The sequence below is a fragment of the Martes martes genome, assembly GCF_963455335.1.
Source record: "Martes martes genome assembly, chromosome: 14".
Taxonomy (NCBI): Eukaryota; Metazoa; Chordata; class Mammalia; order Carnivora; family Mustelidae; genus Martes; species Martes martes.
The window spans coordinates 82,782,048-82,802,203 of record NC_137902.1 but is presented as its reverse complement, the minus strand read 5'-3'; the positions used below and the strand labels follow the sequence as shown (position 1 = coordinate 82,802,203).

Here is a 20,156-nt window from a genome sequence, read left to right as displayed (position 1 = left end):
AGTGACTTGTAAGGCAGGTGTAGACCCACCAGGTTTATTATAAATTATATCATTTACAGATACTTATAAAAACGTGACTTCATTTTAAAGACACATCAGTCTTCCTCAGTTTAATTTCTAAAATAGTAAACTAGGTTGCTGTAGACTCTAATCCCATATAAATTTAACCAGTAGTTTCCCTATCCTTGTTTTTCCATCTTTTTTGGCCTGCTCTTCCCAAATTCATGCCATCTTATTATATCCTGTGTATTATTTTTTCTGTATGTGTGTGTCTTTATGTATTTAAGAATTATTATTTTAAATATATTTAAGGTTTTTCTGGTATAAGAGGAAGTAAGGCTAAAAATTAAGTGTAAATAATCAGTGATTACCTATTAGGTCGATCAGGGATCTTTGCTTCCCTTGGAAAGTGAGACAATAGGCCAAATTGCTCCAAAATTTAAAAGTAGGTGAATCCAATAATGAATTATTTTTATAACAGTTTTCATGTACAGTCGACCCTTGAATAATGCACAGCTGAAAATCCATGTAGGACTTCTGACTTCCCAAAAACATAACTACTGATAGCCCACTGTTGCCTGAAAGCCTTTGTGATAACAAAAGCAGTCAATATGGGGCGTCTGGGTGGCTCAGTCGTTAAGCCTCTGCCTTCAGCTCACATCATGATCTCAGGGTCCTGGGATCGAGCCCCACATCCGTGGGAGGCCTGCTTCTCCCTCTCCCACTGCCCCTGCTTGTGTTTCTGCTTTTGCTATCTCTCTCTCTGTCAAATAAATAAATAAAATCTTTAAAAAAAAAAAAGCAGTCAATAAACATGAATTTTGTACGTTATGTGTATTTGATACCATATTCTTACAATACAGTCTGCATCCCGGAGGGGTTGGTAACAGCCATATAAAGAATGCTTTTGCATTTGTCATGAATGTGTTCATGAGGACTTTCCAGTATATTCTCAGAAAAACTACCTTTATGGGGTGCCTGGGTGGCTCAGTCAGTTAAGCATCAGACTCTGGATTCCAGCTCAGGTCTTGATCTCAGGGTTGTGAGTTTAAGCCCCACGTTGGAGGGGGGAAACAGCACTAAGAAAATCTTAAGGAGGGATGCCTGCATGGCTCAGCTGGTGAAGCAGCTGCCTTCAGCTCAGGCCATGATCACAGGGTCCTGGGACTGAGTCTACATCGGGCTCCCTGCTCCAGCAGAGAGCCTGCTTCTTCCTCTCCCTCTGTAGGCCATTCTGTCTACTTGTGCTCTTTCTCTATCTCTCTGACAAATAAATAAATAAAATATTTTTAAAAAAGAAAATCATAAGGAAGATAAAATAGATTTATAGTACTCTACTGGATTTATTAAAAAAAAAATCCACATATAAGTGAACTTGCACAGTTCAAGCCTGTGTTGTTCAAGGGTCAGCTGTGTAGGTGTGTAGGACCCATTTGTCTGTTCTTGGAAGGGACATGTGAGCTTGCTACAAATGTATCAACTGATGGGCGAAGTCCTGAGTGTTTCCTGAGCAGGCCATGGAGGTGAGAAGGCAGGACACACACAGTTAAAAGGAAAACTCTTGGGGCTCCTGGGTGGCTCAGTGGGTTAAGCCTCTGCCTTCGGCTCAGGTCATGATCTCAGGGTCCTGGGATTGAGCCCCGCGTCGGGCTCTCTGCTCAGCGTGGAGCCTGCTTCCTCCCCTCTCTCTCTGCCTGCCTCTCTGCCTACTTGTGATCTCTGTCTGTCTGTCAAATAAATAAAATCTTAAAAAAAAAGAAAAAGGAAAACTCCCGTCCCCAGGCAGTGTGATCAAAGAGCAGGCAGGAGAAGCCAGAAGCCGAGAAAGGAGCCAGAAGAGGGAGAAACTGCTGTGGGCCACGTCTACACCAAGAAAATCAGAAAGGACAGACACGGGTCAACCCAGCAGAGAGCCTGTTCATCAGGCAGGGATGAAGTCTCCTGCTAACGAGAGAGACCGAGCTGATACTCACAGCCCCCAGCGAGGAATGGAGGTGGATGCAGGAGGGTCACGCCTAATCAGGGGAGGGGGAGGGAAGAAGCTGAGCCTCTCCGTCTTTCTGAGACAGCAGAGGCAAAGCAAGGCCATGTGCAGAAGCAAGGAGAAAGGCACCGAGCTCGCCATGAGGAAGTGAGGATCGTGGAGACCTCCTCTGATGTGTGCCCGTTAGGAAAGAGAGGGGGAAGGCGTATGTCAGCCACAGAATGAGAAAGTATGAAAAAAAACAAATGGCGGTGTCCACGTGGGGTCTGCTTTTCTTTCCTTTGGACCGAGATGGGGGTCCTACCGGCTGCTATTTCTTACACTCATTTCCCTTAACAGCTTTTGAAATAAGTTCAATATGGTTGAAAATGGATTGTCCCAGGTGCACAGGAACTTCAAAATTACCTTGCATAATTTGGCATAAAGGGCATTCTATGTGGGATCTCAAAGAATTCCATTCATTGTTCAGGGCGCCCAGCTGCCACGCCTCCCGTGCGAGCTAGCGGCACTCCCTGGGGTTTGGAACACATCCCTAGGATAAGCGGGCTCGGGCTTTTCGCTCTTCTGCCGCTAAGGGCCAGGCACCTGAATCAGGCTCAGGAATTCTCGCCTGACGTCCCCACGCGCTGCCACCACATTTTAGATTCCCGCTTCTCTGCATATACTGACCCTTCCTTCTCAGTCTCCATGCCCTGCTTTCATGGTCTCTGGGAAGCCTCAGTGCTGACCCCTTTTCTTGTAGAATTAACTCCCTTTCTCCTTTGTGGATGGAGGGGGTGGACGTCTACCCAATGTGACCTCTGGGAGTGGGGGGAATGGGTGAGCCTGATGGTGGGTATTAAGGAGGGCACGTGTTGCATGGAGCACTGGGTGTGGTGCATAAACAGTGAATCTTGGAACACTGGAAAAAAAATAAAATTAAATTTAAAAAAATAATAGAAGTAAAGGAATATTATTTTGGGCCCTGTCTCTGATACTTCATATAATGCAAGCATGAGCAGGCACTATAGTATTTGTTTCAGAACTTGTATACACATAGCACTACGTACATATAAAACAGTCCAAGGACAAGACTGCTTTCAAAGACAAAAGTTAAGTGGGTAAAATGAAAACGTAAAATCGAGTTCTAAAACGTGCTTCCCACACCCAAGTGGATGCTTGTGTGTGCAGTGGGTAGAAACAAGGGCCCCGTCTTCAGCTGGGATTCCCATCCTCATTGGATTGTGGGCAGTCGGTCGGTCATCAGCTCTTGCCCTTGGCCATGACAGACAGGCTCTGGCAGCCGTGGGTGGGGGAACAGACCTTGGTCTCTGAGGCACGCCTGAGAGCATCTTCCGCACGCTGCCTTACACAGAAGGTCAGTGCCATTTTGCCAGACGGGTACTCCCAACTCCAGGGAGCTGTCTGACTCAAAGCTTCTCCTGACTTCTGACGTGAAACCGAAGCCGTCCACACAAGCAAGCTGAGAGGTCGTCAGGGGTCCAGATAGGAAACCAACAGGACTTCTCCCTCCCTGCTCACCTCTGGCTTTTTGTTAGCAGACAGAGTTCTCCCAGCCACCACTTCCCATCAAGCCGTCCATATAGAATATTCAAGATAATTAGAAACTAATCACTAATTTTTTTTAAAGATTTTATTTATTTGACAGACAGAGATCACAAGTAGGCAGAGAGGCAGGCATAGAGAGAGGGAAGCAGGCTCCCTGCTGAGCAGAGAGCCTGATGTGGGGCTCGATCCCAGGACCCTGGGACCATGACCTGAGCCGAAAGCAGAGGCTTTAACCCACTGAGCCACCCAGGTGCCCCCTAATCACTAATTTTTTAAAAAAGAAGCAGATGGCCTTGTGTAAAACCAGTCTCTAAATTTCAAAATACATTTCAGATGAAACCAGTGTGTGTCTGACAGTCCTTCCTAAAACTGAGAAAGCCTTCCAAGACGTAGCTAACAATTTCTACATTCAAAACAAATTTCAATGGTTTTTCTGTTTTCTGATTACAAAAGTATGATACATACTCCAAAGGGGGGGAGCATTTAAGAAAAAATATGGAAGAGCACGAGGAAACAAAAGTAACCGATAATCCCGGGAACCATACTGACAAAGTTTTCATAGTCAACTGCAGGGGAAAAAAAAAAAAAGTAGCAAAAGAACCCGAAGAGGCTAGAAGAAAGAGGCAGTTTCCCATTAGTCATGCATACGAGAGATTCCACGAGGTTAAATGGAACCACTGTGCCGCAGCCATAGGGCGGAGGGCTTGGTGTACACCAGCCAGGGACACAGGTTTGCCATTGGACAACAATGACTTTCTCCGGCACAAAGCTTAGAGAGAGAACATATGGTCGGTAAAAGATGCGACCCATCTATACAACTTTTGAATATTTCTTTTGAGTCTTTGGGTAAGACAGCTAACAGAGAAGATGTAATAATGGAGACAAAGGAAATTAAAGCAAGATTTGGCCACAAGGGAAAATCGGCCAGCCTAAAATAGCACCCTTAACTCTCAACCTCTGGAGACAATAACCCCGAGGGAGTAAGGAAAAGTGAGGAAAGCTCTTGGAGAGTAGATCTGTTGTTGTTGTTCTATTCTGGTATATACCATTAAGATCTGATGGCAAGACAAAAGGATTTCTGGGGCATTGTACCTCCTTAGGCTGCCTTGACTTTTTGCATCTAATAGTTGAAAATAAAGTATCAAGATACAATTGCTATTTAGCCATTCATTCCTGCACCCACTGTAATTTTCCTGGATGTTTACCACATGCCACACAGCGTGCCAGCCCCTTGGAATACAGAACACGTACGGCACGGAAGCCATTCTCCAGGACCTCACAGTCTAATAGAATCAGACAGAAACCGTTGTAACGAATTGTCCTAAGTTGCTCCCACTGCGGGTGCCAAGAAGGAAGCAGGAGGAGGCCATAAAGCTTTAGAGAGAAGGAGTATCGTGCTGAGCCGCGAGGAGAAAGGTGCACCCAGGGGCTGGGGAGGGAGGGCTCCCGAGTCGGAGGCGGTGGCCGTGGGAACGGAGAAGAAAGCCGTAAGGGACTGGGCCTGGCCCTGTGATCCTGGGGGCAGCCACCCTCCTGCCCGTCCTGCAAAGAGAAGGAAGGAGGAACGTCCTGGGAAAAGCTGAGCAAGGAAAAATCCTCAAGTAGTGTCTTGTCTGGAGAAGGAGAAACAGGGACATACATGTATCCGACTTATAACTCAGACTATTATTTATTTATTTTTTTTTACTCAGTTCGTTTTCTTCTGGGGAACAAGGTGTATTTGCCAGAGGTGTTAGTGTCTCTGCCTTTCGCGGACATAGAGAAGTGGTCAGCCATATTCTCCCCAGCACCTGCGTCATCCCGATAGGAAGGTTAGATATTAAAGGCGAGAACGTGACCTTCCTCTGGGTCATAGACTTCCAGTCAATGCATTGTCGCTAAAGGAGAATTTTCAAAATAAATAGAAAAACTAAGAAATGTGTTTATTTTTCCATTGCAAATTTGTGTGTTTACATATGTGTGTGTACATGTTCATGTATATTTATATATATGTCTATATTATGCTCATGTGTGTTAAATGAAATGGAGTTTATGGGTGTCATTTACAGATACATGATTTTACTACTTATCTGTTGACAATTACACTCGACTGACTAGGTATCTTAAAGGTGTAAAACAACATAATGATTTAAGCGCCTTCACTATTTTCCAGCTTTAACATAGTTACAGAGCAAATAAAACCACGATCAAAAAACAAGTTTTGAAAAAAAACTTTGTGAATTTTTATAAACATTCAAATTCAGAAGAGAATTTCTTTTCTCCTTTTTTTTTTTTAATTGAACTCAGACTGTTAAAAGGCAAATCTTTGTTTAAATAGAGACTAAAAGCCCGTGTTGAATGTTTGCCTGCTCTGTTTTGTCCCGTGCTGGTATCCCCGCACTGCTGATAGGATCAGATGCTTCCCAACTTCCTAATTCACTTGGCTTTCTTGATGGAGAGTGGGACGTTGAGTCCACCGGCCTGTCTCAGTGTGCGCTGAGATAGTAACAAAGATACTGCCGTCCCTTAGATTTGTCTCCCAAATCATGACCGGCCCGATCCAAATCTCGCTAAAGCACGGATCATAAATTGTGTCCTCCGTACACTCAAAGGGGGAAATGAACATTCTTTTCAGTTCTCAGACACTTCCTTTGAAATCCCCGGAAGACCGAGAGAGGCCACAGACGGTGCGAGTAAGCAACAAAGACTTCCACCGGCCTCTCGCCTTGCTCTGGTCAATATCCCGCAGTATTCACTGAGCCCCCAGCGTGATGCAAACTCTTCGGTGCAAAAAAACAGGGTTTGTGTTTTAAGATGTTGGTTCTCGTGGAAGAACAGGGACTGTGATGGGATCACGCAACCCTTGCTCCCTGGGCCAGTAGGGAGGACGGTTCTATCGTGGGTGGCGGGGGCGGGGGGGGGGGCCTGACTGTTTCCATCCTTCCCATGGCATCCAGTCTGGCCTCCCGCTCTGAGGCAGCGGTAAAGCTCCCTGCACACACCTTAAGGCTCACCTAGCCTCTGTCTGCAACTCTGTCTCCCGTCCACTGCCTTCCCTCCTACCCCAGTGTTTCTACCACACCAGTTCAAGCACATCTGCACCAGATCTCTTACAGCTTCAAAGAGCAAAGGAAACTGCCCTCAGGAAGTCGGCTGTAGGGTGGGTCAGCCGCCACTCTGGTCATTTGAGGATGTTGGCGGACCCTGAGTGATGAATGTATGCGACTCAAGCAGCCGCATGACCAGAAGGGCAGGGAGGGAGGCAGAAGATGATGCAAGAAGGGACTGGAGTGGGGGGCTATGAATTAGTTGCATTCACTCGACCATGAACTCACCGTTTGTTGGATACCCTTACACTGCTCTGTACCATCAAATCAAGAGGATACACGCTGCACAAGACAGACATGACCAGTATCTCTCATTCTGCATTTTGAAAGTGAAAAGAATTCAGAGCAAGCACATTTCTCAGTCTTGGGGAGTCATGGGAGGCTCCGAAGAGGGGGCAGCTATAGCATGAAGGGTGAAAAGACAGAGACAGATGTGGGGCCATTGGGGGCGGAGCCGGGAGCGGCCACTGGGGCACATGCAAGGGGGAATGGCGAGAGGGAGTGTGCCACCGGGAGGACACAGCCAGGCTCCGGCCAGAGCATCTGACCCTCCCGAAGTGACTCCAAATCCCTAAATATTGGGTTGAGCCACAGGAAACCGCCATCTCTCCAGGTCAACGTGATCTACTGTCAGTCATTTTCCATGGCTCACCTGGATACTTCCCCGGGTAACAACCCTTGACCACTCCCCTGTCTCCACTAGGCTCTCCACAGGAAAAAACACACAGTGGCGTTGGGAAATATAAGAAAATCAGCACAAGTGAGTAGGAGGGTGGCAGGGTGATGACAGGTGACACTGAAGGACACACAGAGGCCACATGGAAGAGTGCAGGAGCCACGGTAAGGCGTTTGGGCTTTATCCGTAGGACGATGGGGATGACCAAATTTGTACTTTACGGGGCTCACTCAAGACCACCCGGAGAGTGGAGTGGAAGGGTGACACAAGACAGAAAAACACAAAAATCTGCTCTTATGGTGGTTCAGCGAGAGAGGAGAGAGACCCGCAGGGGCAGGGGCAGGTGGGAGGGCTCAAGGGCACCCAAGAGGCCAGCCTGGCAGGACTCGGTGACCCAGAGCAGGAGGCGAGGGCTGGGGGAGGGGAGCTTATGTGCCACCCGGGCAGCCAGGTGCAAGGGCCCGTCCAGGCGGGTGATGGACCGTTCTCTGCGCTGGGTACCCAGCAGGAGGGGCTGGCGTGGAGGGAAATGAATGAGTCCTGGGCAGGACCGTTCACGCCGTCCGACGAAGAGGAGATCGAAGACCAGAAGCAGCAGGAAGCGAAGGGAACAAGTGTTTGCTGACTGCCCACTAGGTAGGGGATTTACCTCTGTGCTTAATAAAATCCACACCCTGACTCCAGGGGGGGGTACCCCTCCTTCAGCTCTACTGCTAAGGAGGCAGACGGCGAATGTTTACTGGAAGTCAGGTAGTGGGATAAGCTGTAGAGCCGCGTTCTCAAGGGGCGTCTTTCCACGGATGCCCAAGTTCCTTTACCTCCGAACTGCCGACCAGCACCCCAGTGGGACATGTGGTGTGTGCGGTGCTCGCGGCTAAAAATGTTAGCTGGATAAGGTCAACAGGGAGATGCTGAAACCTGCCCGAGCACCCACGGGAGAAGGGGAGGACGGACTCGGAGCAGAGCACCTGACCCAGATGAGTGTCCTACTTTCTAAGGAGGGGAAACATTTCTTTGGAGGGTGCTCCTTCCTGCACGCCCTCCTTACCCCACACTCTCTACGGCCCACCTTTCTCATGGTTCCTCCCTGTGTCTACGGCACCGGAGGCAGGGAAATAGGCAGTAAATGGTTGGAAGAACTTGCTTTGCAAGCTTTAGAACAAATCCCACAGTCCCTTCCCTGCCCCGCAGAGCAGAACTCGGCAAAGCATCCCATCTCCGTATCTCTTAAAGGACAAGCATTTTAGCCAATGGCATCATCTGAGCCCATAAAGGTTAAAGGCATAGGCTAGTTAAATTGTTATTTAACGATTCCAGAAGAGTAGCAAAGACAGTCCATAAAGCTCAATGACTCCCGGGGAAGAACGTACACATTACATTCTCATACTTGTTTCCTTAATTAGGAACAGATCCTGGTGGCTGGGATTTATTTTCATGAGCACACATCCACAAAAATGAGAAACATCTTGACATGCTACAACATCCGTAATGTTTCTCCAATCTGAATTCCTAATTGGGTTAAAAAAGAAAAAAAAAAAGGCAACCGCGAATTTTCACGCTGGTTTTGATTTGGGATTCAAAACAGAACCTAAGATGTGCAATTTTTTTATATTGTTCCAAAACACGTACAAGCTGGGTCAAAATCCGTAAGACCCACTTCAGACTTTAAAAAGAAAAAAGGAAAAAACAGACCAAGGCATGAATTCGGAATTTAACAGGGCAAAGAAGATTCGTCTTATGGAACATGAAAACTAACTTGTGATCTCACCCAGACACTTCTCAACATCGTCACCTTCTAAAAAGAGGAGAAAAGAATGGGGGGGGGGGGACGGAGGGTGTTTATATGGCACCTGCATGAATCCTGTCACGGAATTCAAAGGACTCCTTTTTGTGTGTTTTTCTTTGTTCACGTATTACAGAAACTGGCTAGTCTTTCTCTCTGCGTTCACTAAATTCTGTTCCAGTCAAGAACCCAGGCACACGGCGGCGCTGGTCGCGAAGACGTTCTGGTCCTTACCTACGCAGCTTATCCTCGAGCATCTCCATGTACTTCAGAGCACTCTCCTTCACTCTCATTTCTGCAAAAACAAAAATCCAAAGTTGATGCAAAGACGGAACAAAACCCAGGAGTGCTCCACGACAAGCCAAACACCAAAGGATCGCAGTCGGACCGGTAGTAAGGATCGCCTCCCCGGTGTGGAAAGCAGGCGAGTTCACGGGGCAGGGCGGGGTGGGGGCTGCCTGGAGGAAGGTGCTGGAAAAGCTGTGAGGCCCCCCAGCACCTCCGTCCGGGCACTGTGCTTCCAAAGGAAGTTCCCTGGGTGTTAGGCGTGGAAGCCGCTGCTCTCTGTGCCTTCCATGTTTCCCATCTGGTAGCCAAGAGCTTGGTGGCAGAGGATGAAAAAAAAGATCCGAGTGGGATGCAACTCCCATCCTAGGGATGAACCAGAAGCTCACCGGTACAGGAGCAGGGAACCGCAGACCCTTCCACGGACACCCACATGGAAATGGGATCCCGACAGGACTTGAGTTCAGTTGAATTCAGTGACTCAGTTTCCAAAGCTGGGAGGTCCGCAGCCCCTAGCAATGAACTCAAGGCCTCATAATCACGAAATGTTGGAGGAATAAATGATTTGTTGTGCCCCCGTGGATCAGAGAGGCACTTTACTCATAAAAAGACATTTGGTCTTTTGTACATGAAGAAAATGTTGATTTTTTTTTCCATCCTCTTAATAGGTTAAAAAAAAAAAATCAAAAATTTGGGCACCTGGGTGGCTCAGTGGGTTAAGCATCTGCCTTCGGCTCAGGTCGTGATCCCAGGATCGGCGGGGAGCCTGCTTCTCCCTCTGCCTCTCTCTCTCTGTCTGTCTCACATGAATAAATAAATAAAATCTTTAAAAAATCTTAAAATCTTAAAAATCTTTAAAAAAATCTTTAAAAAAATCAAAATGTTGATTTGACATTGTCACTTTTTTTTAAAATAAAGGGAATAAGAGGGGGAACTCATGCTGTTTTACTATATAAATATTTTTACGTTAAAGAGAGAGAGAGAGATTTGGTGCATTCTGGACAAGTTCTGATGGCCTCTGTTTCCTCCTCTGGAAAAAGAAAGTGCCACCCTCTCAAGGCGATCACTGACTGAGAGGGGACTGTGACGTGCCCTGGAGAGCAGGTGGCATCAGAGCGGTCCCCAACAGACGGTGGCTGTAATTAGCGTTGTTGCCATTTCTATCCTGACTACTATTATCACCACCATGGAGTTTATTAGTGTTTTTATTCTGACCTGTATTCTCAGAGCCATTTCATGCATTGAAGTTGGGGTGTGTGGAGGGCACGCTGTTTGACTCACTGCCCTGAGCCTCCGCCGAGAGTGCTCTCAGGACCCTGTTTTGTCACCGTGTGCATGTTAGGGTAAGGGACGGGGCGGTATAGTTGGAACTGGAAAAAGGACCTTGAAATTCCTCATAAAGAAACCAAATATGGATGCAGAAATTAAAACAGAAGTTCTGGTTCATCAGTTCATAACAGATAAAAACAGAAATATACCCAGTGAAAGCAACTCTTTCAGTGGGTCCCTTAATCTAGTTGACTTGGGTCAACCTCCTTTACAAGTGAAGTTGTGCTAATTTTTTTTTCTCCAAATGTGTATTTTCAGCACCTACAGTGCATTGGGTACGGCGCTAGCATGGGGAGTAAGGTGTGGGGACATGGCTCCGTGCCGCTGAGACCTGTTCCCTGGTTTATCTGGACCGAGGACTACACATTCAGAATGTCCCAACCGGAAGTGCTCTGTTTCACACCCAGAACATATTTTTATAAGCCGCACACCTTGATAAGCCCTTGGGATAAACCTACAAACAGAAGCAATAAAGATGCCTGCCTTTGTAAAGCTTCATTCTGGTAGGGACAGGTAGTAACAAATAAACGTAAGAGTCCCATAGAGTACCAGGAGGTTGTAAGTGCTACAAAGCGAGAGAAGGGGATCAGAATGGGGCTGTGGAGGGGTCGGGCGTCATTGGGAAGGTGACATCTGAGTAAAAGCATGAAGAGGGCGGGGAGGGGGGAGCACAGAACAGCCTTCCTGGGAAGAGCAGGGCGGGTAGAAGGACCGAGCACACCTAAAGGTCCTGGGTCAGCGGCGCACCTGACTACTCCAGCAACATCTGGAGGAGACGTTCTCTGGGGAAAGAGATGAGGCAGAGAAACAGCCCAGCCCCCATCATGCAGGCCACTGTGGTAAACTGTATTTCCAAAACTCGGCCACAGTCATATTCTGGGTCCCACACGCTGTTCCAGAACTTGGCCATTTTCCATCAAGCAGTGAATTCTATTTCTTTCCTCTTGAATCTAAACAGGCTAGGCTATTACAACCAACAGAGAATGACGGGAAAGATGCTTTTTAATTTCTGAGGCTGGGGTCCAGCTTCTGCCTGGCTGTTTCTACTGGGAACTGTGTTTGAGGAAGCCCCAGCCACATGGAAAAACCATGGATAGATGTTCTGGCCCAAGTGCCAGGTGCAGCTCTCAGCCAACAGACAGATATGGGGGTGAGCAAGCCTTCGGATGGTGTGAACCACGGAGTCCAAGGGGCCCAGACACCAGGAGACAGAGACAAGCCATCCCGGCTTCTCTGGGCCTGAATGCCTGATTCACAGAATGGGCACACATGACAGACAGCTGTAAGTCGTTGGGTTTGAGAACGATTTGTTACAAAGATGTAGTTCCTGGAAAGCCACGCCAGGGTTTTGAGTGCTCCGAGAGAAACGGGAAAACACTGGAGAAAAAAGGCAACAAACTGGGTTTGTCTGTCAAACGGTCGCTCTGTTGGACTGGACTCTAGGAAGACACGAGAGACATAGAGAGAAGCAGGAAGGTTAGAGTCATCCTCCAGGATGAGGTAGTGGGGACCGAGACCACATTGTCACAGGAGTGGGGGATAGGAGGAAGATTTTAGATCTATTTTTATTATTTATTTTTTTAAGATTTTATTTATTTATTTAACAGAGAAAGAGAGATGACAAGTAGGCAGAGAGGCAGGCAGAGAGAGAGGAGGAAGCAGGGTCCCCCGCGGAGCAGAGCGCCTGATGCGGGGCTCAATCCCAGGACTCTGAGACCATGACCTGAGCCGAAGGCAGAGGCTTAACCCACTGAGCCACCCAGGTGCTCCTAGATCTACTTTAAAGATAGGGACTACAGGGGTTCCTGACGGATTGAATTCAGGTGTGTGAGAAAGAGACCCAGAAAGAACGACTACAAGGGTTTTGCCCTGAGCCACCGGAAAACAGAGTTGCCATCAACGAACGGGGATGGGAAGAATGCATGTGAAACCAGTCTGGGGAGACGAGCAAGTGTTCAGTCTAAGACTGGAATTTGCTAAGAGAGTAGAACTTCAATGTTCTCACTAAAAAAAAAAAAAAAGGCAAACGTGTGTGGTGATGGATGTGTGAATTAACCGATGAACGGGGAGGTAGCTCTTTCAAAACACGCTCATGTATCAAATCGTCACATTGTAGACTTTAAATACCTTACAATTTCATTCATCAATTATACCTCCAAAAACTGGAAAAAAATAAAAGCGGTTGAGAAGCTTCCAAAGTGTTCAAGTTTGGATCTGACAACCTGGAATTTAGGAGCCGCCCGGGGGGACGTCCAGGACGAAGCTGGGCCCGTGAGTCAAGAGGAGGTCTGGGTGCAGATGGGCAGTTGGAAGACGCTGGCGTGTGGCACGAGGAGACACGATGGTGTCTCTCAGGGAGCAGGGGTAAGGGAAGGAGCCCGTGGTGATCGTATGTCCCTACAATTCTATCACGATGGCATCTTTCATCCAAAGGACGAAAATGCACCGCACCTCCCTTGAGGATGAAAACCATATCCGTATGTTTAAAAGTAATCCAGATAGATTCCATATTAATGATTTTGCTCAGAAATCACTACACACTTGTCTCATCTAAGCATCCGAGGCTCTGGGTAGTGACACGCTTGGCGCCGCACAGGGGCATCCAGGCAGCCTCCCGGGCTTCTCCGTTCGCCTGGAGGCTGCCGTCCGACACGGACACTGCCCTGAAATCCTGCCTTCCCTAGATCCTGACCTCTCTCCCAGCCAGGCAGCCTGAAATGCCTTGCACACCTATGAACTAGGTTGACTCACAACCTTCCGGAGAGGCCGGGGCCATAGACAGGGAGTTTACGTTTTCATCTTCCTAAATAATATGCCCAAGTGGGGGCGCCTGAGTGGTTCGGCTGGTGGAGCATCCGACTCTTGATTTCAGCTCAAGTCACGATCTCGGGGTTAGGAGATTGAGCCCCATGTCAGGCTCCGCTCTGGGCGTGGAGCCTGCTTAAGATTCTCTCTCTCCTTCTGCCCCCACTCACCTCCCTCTCTCTGAAGAAAAAAGAAACGCCCAAGATGCACTGAGAAGAGAGCTCATCTTTTCTTCCCTCCTCATCGTCCCTCTGCTCGTTCCTTTCCTAAGCTGATGTTAGCGTGGACACCGAGAGAACGGTAGTGGCACTGAGGCAAACGTCCAAGAACTGAAAACGTTGCTGGAGAAAGCTGATTACCCCAGGTCGGCCGGCCTCCTGACCGGCAAAATGCAGAAGCACCTCCTCTCCTCTCCATCTGCTAAGGGAATCTGACATCCAGAGTCGGGCAATATTATCAGAATGGAATTCATATGATGAACTTCGTGAATCTAATTAAGCAAAAACTGATTGATAATTAAATGCAGTAAACTGTGAAAACATTAAGGAGAGTGCGTGGTGCAAACACAAATCAAAGTTACAGGAATTTAACCCGGGCCCTACTTCGTGCCAGGCACTCTATGAGGCACTATTTAAATTTAAGAGACATGGCTTCTAGGGTCACAGAGAGAGCTGCGGGGCCACCCTCTAATTTTGATGTCTCCTTGGAGCACCTGGCAACATTTGCCATAAATCTTCATGATAACTGATAATCCACAAATGGCCCAATGTGCCTGATGAAAAAACACTACCAATTTACCCAGCAATACCCTTTTCAGCATAAACAAGGAAGGTATAAGAACACTGAGTGGGAAACAGGGCTGACTAGGTTTTAGTGCATTATATCCTTGGTTTGCATCATAAAAGGACAAATAAAAGGCAGTATTTGTCATGATAATCGTACAGGAAATGAGTCACACCCATGCAGAGTTGCAGTCAGATTAAATGAAGCAGTGACTACAAAGAGATTCAGCCCCAGCATCTTCTATGGATAAGGACAGCATCACGGGATCATTACAGTACCACCTCAAATTCCACAATGGATGCCAAAGGGATCCCATCAATCTAGCATCAATCACAGATTTTGTCTCACACTGGCCATTTTCTTGGAACGTTCCAGTAACATAGTAATCCTAGTAACATAAGGCTTGGCCTCACTTTACAAAAACAAGTCATCGGCTTTCAAAGATCATTATTCAAGGATCAATTTCGACCCAATTAACTCCCATTAGTAAAATCCTCCCAAAGGAAGATGTGAAAGACAGAGGAGAAATTGCAGAATTCTGAGAAATTTTCGAACATCTAAAGTATTATTCTTCTACTGCAGCGAATGAAAGAATTTCTGTTTATTTGAGTCATTAAACCATGCATGGGGACACGCAGGGAAGTCAACAACACAGGAAAATGAACTTGTGATTTGCTTGTCTTGATACGTGGGATGGACCGGTATTGTCTAAGACCTTGAAAGATGGTGGAATCCATGAAACGATGCACTACACAAGTCAACTTTTGTACCAGAGGGCAAGACGGAAACACCAGCCATGAGTCTCTGCTGGTACCACAGTGAACCTGTCACATCGGAAATTCACGATGAGAAAACCTGAGACCAAGTTAATGCTATCGGGGAGATTTCCTTGATCCCTTCCTGTGTGTCAGGTACTGTTCTAAACACCTTGTTCTAAATGCTGAACAGTGATAATGCCCATGAAGCCGCTCTATTATTATCCTCATTTTGCCCGGGTGACACAGAGGGGCAGCAAAGACCAAAGTCACGAAGCCAGTGAGAGATCATCCCAGAGCTCACTGTTATGGAACCCATGACTCCCATTTTCAATAACCCAGGGGTTCAGGAAGTGCACATTGAATAAATGCATGTGAAATTTTAGCCACCAACAACATGAAGCTGGAGTTCACAGAGAGAGTAAATTAAGGAGAGACCAAAGACTTCTGTAGAAAGTCAGAGTTGCAAAGAGCATGGACAATTGCAAAGAACAGTGCCATTAACAAATGGAAACTCGACTGTATGTCAATTGTAGGGAAGAGTGCTGCTAAAATAAATTACCATTGTGTAATATACACACGTGTGTGTGTGTGTGTGTGTGTGTGTAAAGGGCAAAGGGCCAAGGTGATTTCATAGCAGGTTGCACGAGAAGATGATTAATAATTCTCTGAGGCTCATATTCATGCTGGTTCACTCCTAATAAGAAGACACCAGCTTCATGTAGTTTTACAAGCAGATTTTTACCCGCATGTGTATGTTTGTTTATTTACATCATTTCCTGTCACCACTATGCGTGGTAGTCATTTGAATAGAGTCTCAAGCCGGGTTCCTGAGTTAAGCAGGAGACAATCCTTGCAGGGCTTTAGACTGGCCATTGTCCATTCCCTAGGGTTGGAACCGAAGAAACACACCATCCCTAAACTAGCAACGGCTTCGCGTGCCGCTGGCGGGTCGTCATTCAGTGTGGCGTTGTTAATCTCTCTCTCCTTCCCTCTGACGTCGGTAAGAGATTTGCAGAGAGAAGACGAATGGCCAGATACGGATCTGACAGAATTAATAAACGGTACCAGAGAGCAGGATTCTCTTCAGGGGGTGCCTGCTTCTCATTCGTACATCCATCTCGCGTCTCTTAAACGCCTACCGTGTGCCCGATTGCGTGTTGAGCACTGGGGCTGCAGACAGGAGTCAGATGCCGCCCGTAGCCTGGAGAACACCGGGTTTGGGGACAGAAGACGGTCACATAAACGCGTGAGGAATAAAAGCAAGGAGCGGGGTTCCGTGCTTGGAACTTAAAGCAGCAGTCTCTTCTGGGACCGTCGCAGGAGAGCCTCCGCCCGGCTCGAGGGGCTTGAAAATGGACTTCCTGAGGAAGTGAACGGAGTAGCCGTCTTAAAGGATTTTCCACGCTGGCTAAAGCCCGAGGAGGCATGGGTAATCCAAAACAGCAGCTGCACATAAAATAAGATTCATGTTTCTGAAAATCAGGCATTTAATGTCATATTACTTTACCCTCTCAGTAATTTCTGAATCATTTTTTTCCCCCTCAGCTTACATTAAGATGAGTGGATGTGGGCCGGGATCCCACAGCAAAGCAAGGCAGGGTGACTGCAGGACACGGGCCGGTCCCAAAGCCCCGGCTCTGAGCCGCCACAGCCACACCTGGAACTGGACATCCAGATGTCCTCCTCGGGGCTTTGGGGGATCCGAGTGAGAATGCTGTGTTGTAATAACTTCACACCAGCAGAGGCACCCAAAGGTCAGAGGGCGGAAAGGCTTTTTTGGAACTGGAGCATCGTCATGACTCCGTCGTCCGCAAAGAAAGTAAAACTAATTATTCTGAACTATGTTTATGCTTTGCTTGCGCCGTTTTGCCCCAAGTGCTGGTGTGCGGCGATGGCTGTCCCACGTGGTGCCGCGTGGCTGCCCCAGGGAGCCCCGGCCCATTGCCCTTGAACCCAGAGTGCATCTCAGGGCCTTGTCCATCCTGATACTCGTGTCTGTAGGAGCCACACCTGAGTGGATGGGTAGAGATGGTGGGCAGGTGGGAAGGAAGGAGGAAGGAGGACGTAAACGCCACTAGGTTTAAAAATGTTTCATATACAGTGAGAGATTCCAGTCCATAAATGATAAAGCCCGAGTTCCAATTTCACCTGCTGTGCTTGTCACCAGTTAATTGGGTATCATCTGATACAGTAATTCTCACCTTCCCAGTTCAGACCTGCTCCAACATGCACTCTCCCCGTGCCCTTGACGCACACGGCCTAATAAATCAGCACAATCCAATGACTAGAAGAAAAACCGAGTACACGTGGTATGGAAAGCAGGTCGGGAAAAAAGATAGGTGGGGACGCTATCAGTCCCGAGCAGCCTCACGCCACAGTCCCAACACATGTGCCCTCGCCTGCTAAATGTTTCTATCAATGGAAAGGCAAGCGCCTCTCCCCAGCTCTCCCTGCAGACAGCAGCCGGCTCAGGTCTACCTTCTTACCTGCCAGCGCGTGTAACCGAAACACTTGAGGGGCGCCTGGGTGGCTCAGTCAGTTGAGTATCAGGCTCTCTTGGTTTTGCCTCAGGTCACGGTCTCAGCTCAGGTCGTGGGCTCAGGGTTGTGAGAGCAAGCCCAGCATCAGCCCCCTGCTCGGAGGGAAGTCTACTGTCTCCCACTCTCTCCACCCCTCCCCCTGCTCATGTGTGCGCTCTCTAAAATAAATAAATCTTAAAAAAATAATAATAAAACTGGAGGAGAGGTGACCTGGAGATCCATTTACAACATTTTGAAAACTGCTTAAAATATCTACTTACTTACATTGCCTCGTACTGTCCATTTGACACACACTTTTATACCTTACCTCTCTCCTTACTCCCCTCCAACATGTGCACACCCGCGCACAGACACACGTGGGTGCACATGGGACTCACTTCTCTTCTTATTGACAGAACAAGGAATGGAACGTGGAGCTTGGTTTTTTAAAATGGAATACTGCTTTGTTAAATAATATGTATTTAAAAAAAAAAGCCGAAATCCACATTTGATCTTTGTAAGCGAAGGAAAAGGAGCTCACAGGGTGTCAGCATGATGCACGCATGTGGGTGCCTTATCTCATGTACAGTAACTCCCTAAATTCTTTTTGAGGGTACGGAGACTGAGGTTGAGAGGAGACCCAGTTCAGTTTTACGACAAAGTCGATGTGTTCCCAAATACATAATCCTGCTGCGCAATTGTCATGAAACGTAACTGATGAATTTCACTCAAGGCACGGTAGGTTTCACAGAAGGAAGGGAGTCCCTTCTCCCTTAACTGTTAAAGGTTTGAATCTGACATCTCTCTGTTGGACACAAGAGCACTTGAGGTCTGATCTGAGTTCTTGCCCTTGGAAGAGAGATCCTGGGATGCTGGCCAGACAGCTCTGAATATCCCCCAGGGCAAGGAAGGGGAACCGTCCGAAGGTGGTCAGATCCCCAGCTCTCCACGTTGGATGTCCCCTCGGAGCCGTCTGGGGAAGTGACTAAGCAGGCAGCCAGGCTCCGGCCTGCTCCCTGCACCTAGCAGATTTCGGCAGGGTGGTGCTGGGGATACAGAGGGGAAGATTTTAACATCACCAACTACTCTGCTTCTCAGTCCTATGGGAGAGCGACCCCTGTTCACCACCTCCAGCAGAGGGACTCTCTCTAATCACCCTTTGGAGGTGCTAATCACCCTCCTCCCAGCCCCTGGCTAGCACAGCCTAGTCTTCTTGGCTGAGTCTTTCCCCGAAGGAGAAGACAGTCGTACGAGCCAGTTGGCTCCTCGCTCCAGAGTTTTCAAACACGCAGGAACTGAGGGGGACCTTCCCTCTCCAGTGCCAGCGCTGACAAACGGCTGAGAGCGGCCTGCAGCCACAGTTCGGTCCCCGTGTGAGGACGAAGCTGAGACAGGTTCACAGAGAAGAGGCAGCTTCCGAGCCTGTGGGCCCAGCATCCCGCTGCCCTCCCCCCACCACCTCCGCGGTGGCGACTCGAGCCAATACAGTGCCTCTTCTGACTCCTGACGCTCGTACCTCTGCTCTGATGTTTCCTCTGCCCCGAATATCCTCCCGAAATGTTCTCTGCTCTCCTACCCACCAAGATGCTGTCTGGGCTACAAGACCCTGCTTTCTTGCCATACGTCCCCTCTTCCCATGGTACTCTCACCTCTTCTGGGCTTCTGCAGACCCTTCAGACCTTCCTATAGCCATCAAGTTCATAGCTATCAAGTTCATAGCCATCAAGTTCACGTAGGACATGGCTGATCCTCTCTGCTCAAGTTCTATCTTCTTTGAACCCTTAGCGCCTGGCGCAATCCTGGGCTCGGGGAAGGTGCCCGGTATGTCCTGTGACACCAGCTCTAGGCCAGGTACTGTGCCAGCCACCAGGGAAGCTTCCATGAAGACCACATGGTTTCCGTTCCCAAGGGATTGACACCCCGATAAGGACATGGAAATCAGAACGGAAGATCGGGTGCCAAGTGCCTGAGGTCATCAAAGAAAGACTCGATGGATGCAGGAGAGACACAAATGCAACCCAGGCTGAGGGGAGAGGCACGGCCCTGGGGGCTCCCTGGAGAAGAGGACCTGCGAACCGAGAAGGAAATGAACCCACGGACATGCTTCAGTTTCTATTACAAACAAAACAAAGCACACGGAAGACGAGAGGGGGAGGTACAATGGGGAATGAAATAAAGACAGAAGGTTGCAAAACTCCCGCCTTTAGACGCCAAGTCCTCAACCAGGAGTCCTGCAACACAGAGGCGTCAACCTCCTGCTCATCCATGTTCCTCAAGCTACTTGGTGGGCGCTCAAACAGCACCAGTCCCCGATGAACCTGGGTTACGTGGGGACTCCACAGATGATCCCAACCTCTTACAGGCTATGACAATGTCCAAAAGTGAACTGGCCTTTTTTTTTTTTTTTTCAAATAAAATTCATTTAACAGCCACCTCCAAACAAAGGGCATGCCTTTACCAAGCAGGAGACATGACCTCCCTCCAAGGCAGGAGATATGACTTCTCTCCAAGGCAGGAGAACAGCACACTTAGCCCAGAAGACCCAGCTCACAACATCCCCAGCCTCCCCCACACCGTGCACTGAAAGGAGCAAGTAGATG

General features: G+C 48.1%; 1 protein-coding gene across 1 annotated transcript in view; it reads right to left on the bottom strand.

Annotated features, from left to right (window-relative positions):
• Positions 1-20,156, bottom strand: part of DISC1 (DISC1 scaffold protein) — a gene marked incomplete at its 5' end in the record, with an annotated part of 362,504 nt that overhangs the window by 65,701 nt on the left and 276,647 nt on the right. The window contains one exon of the mRNA XM_080822819.1: positions 9,312-9,372. Coding sequence (XP_080678945.1) covers positions 9,312-9,372 — 61 coding nt within the window. The remainder of the gene's footprint in view (positions 1-9,311; positions 9,373-20,156) is intronic.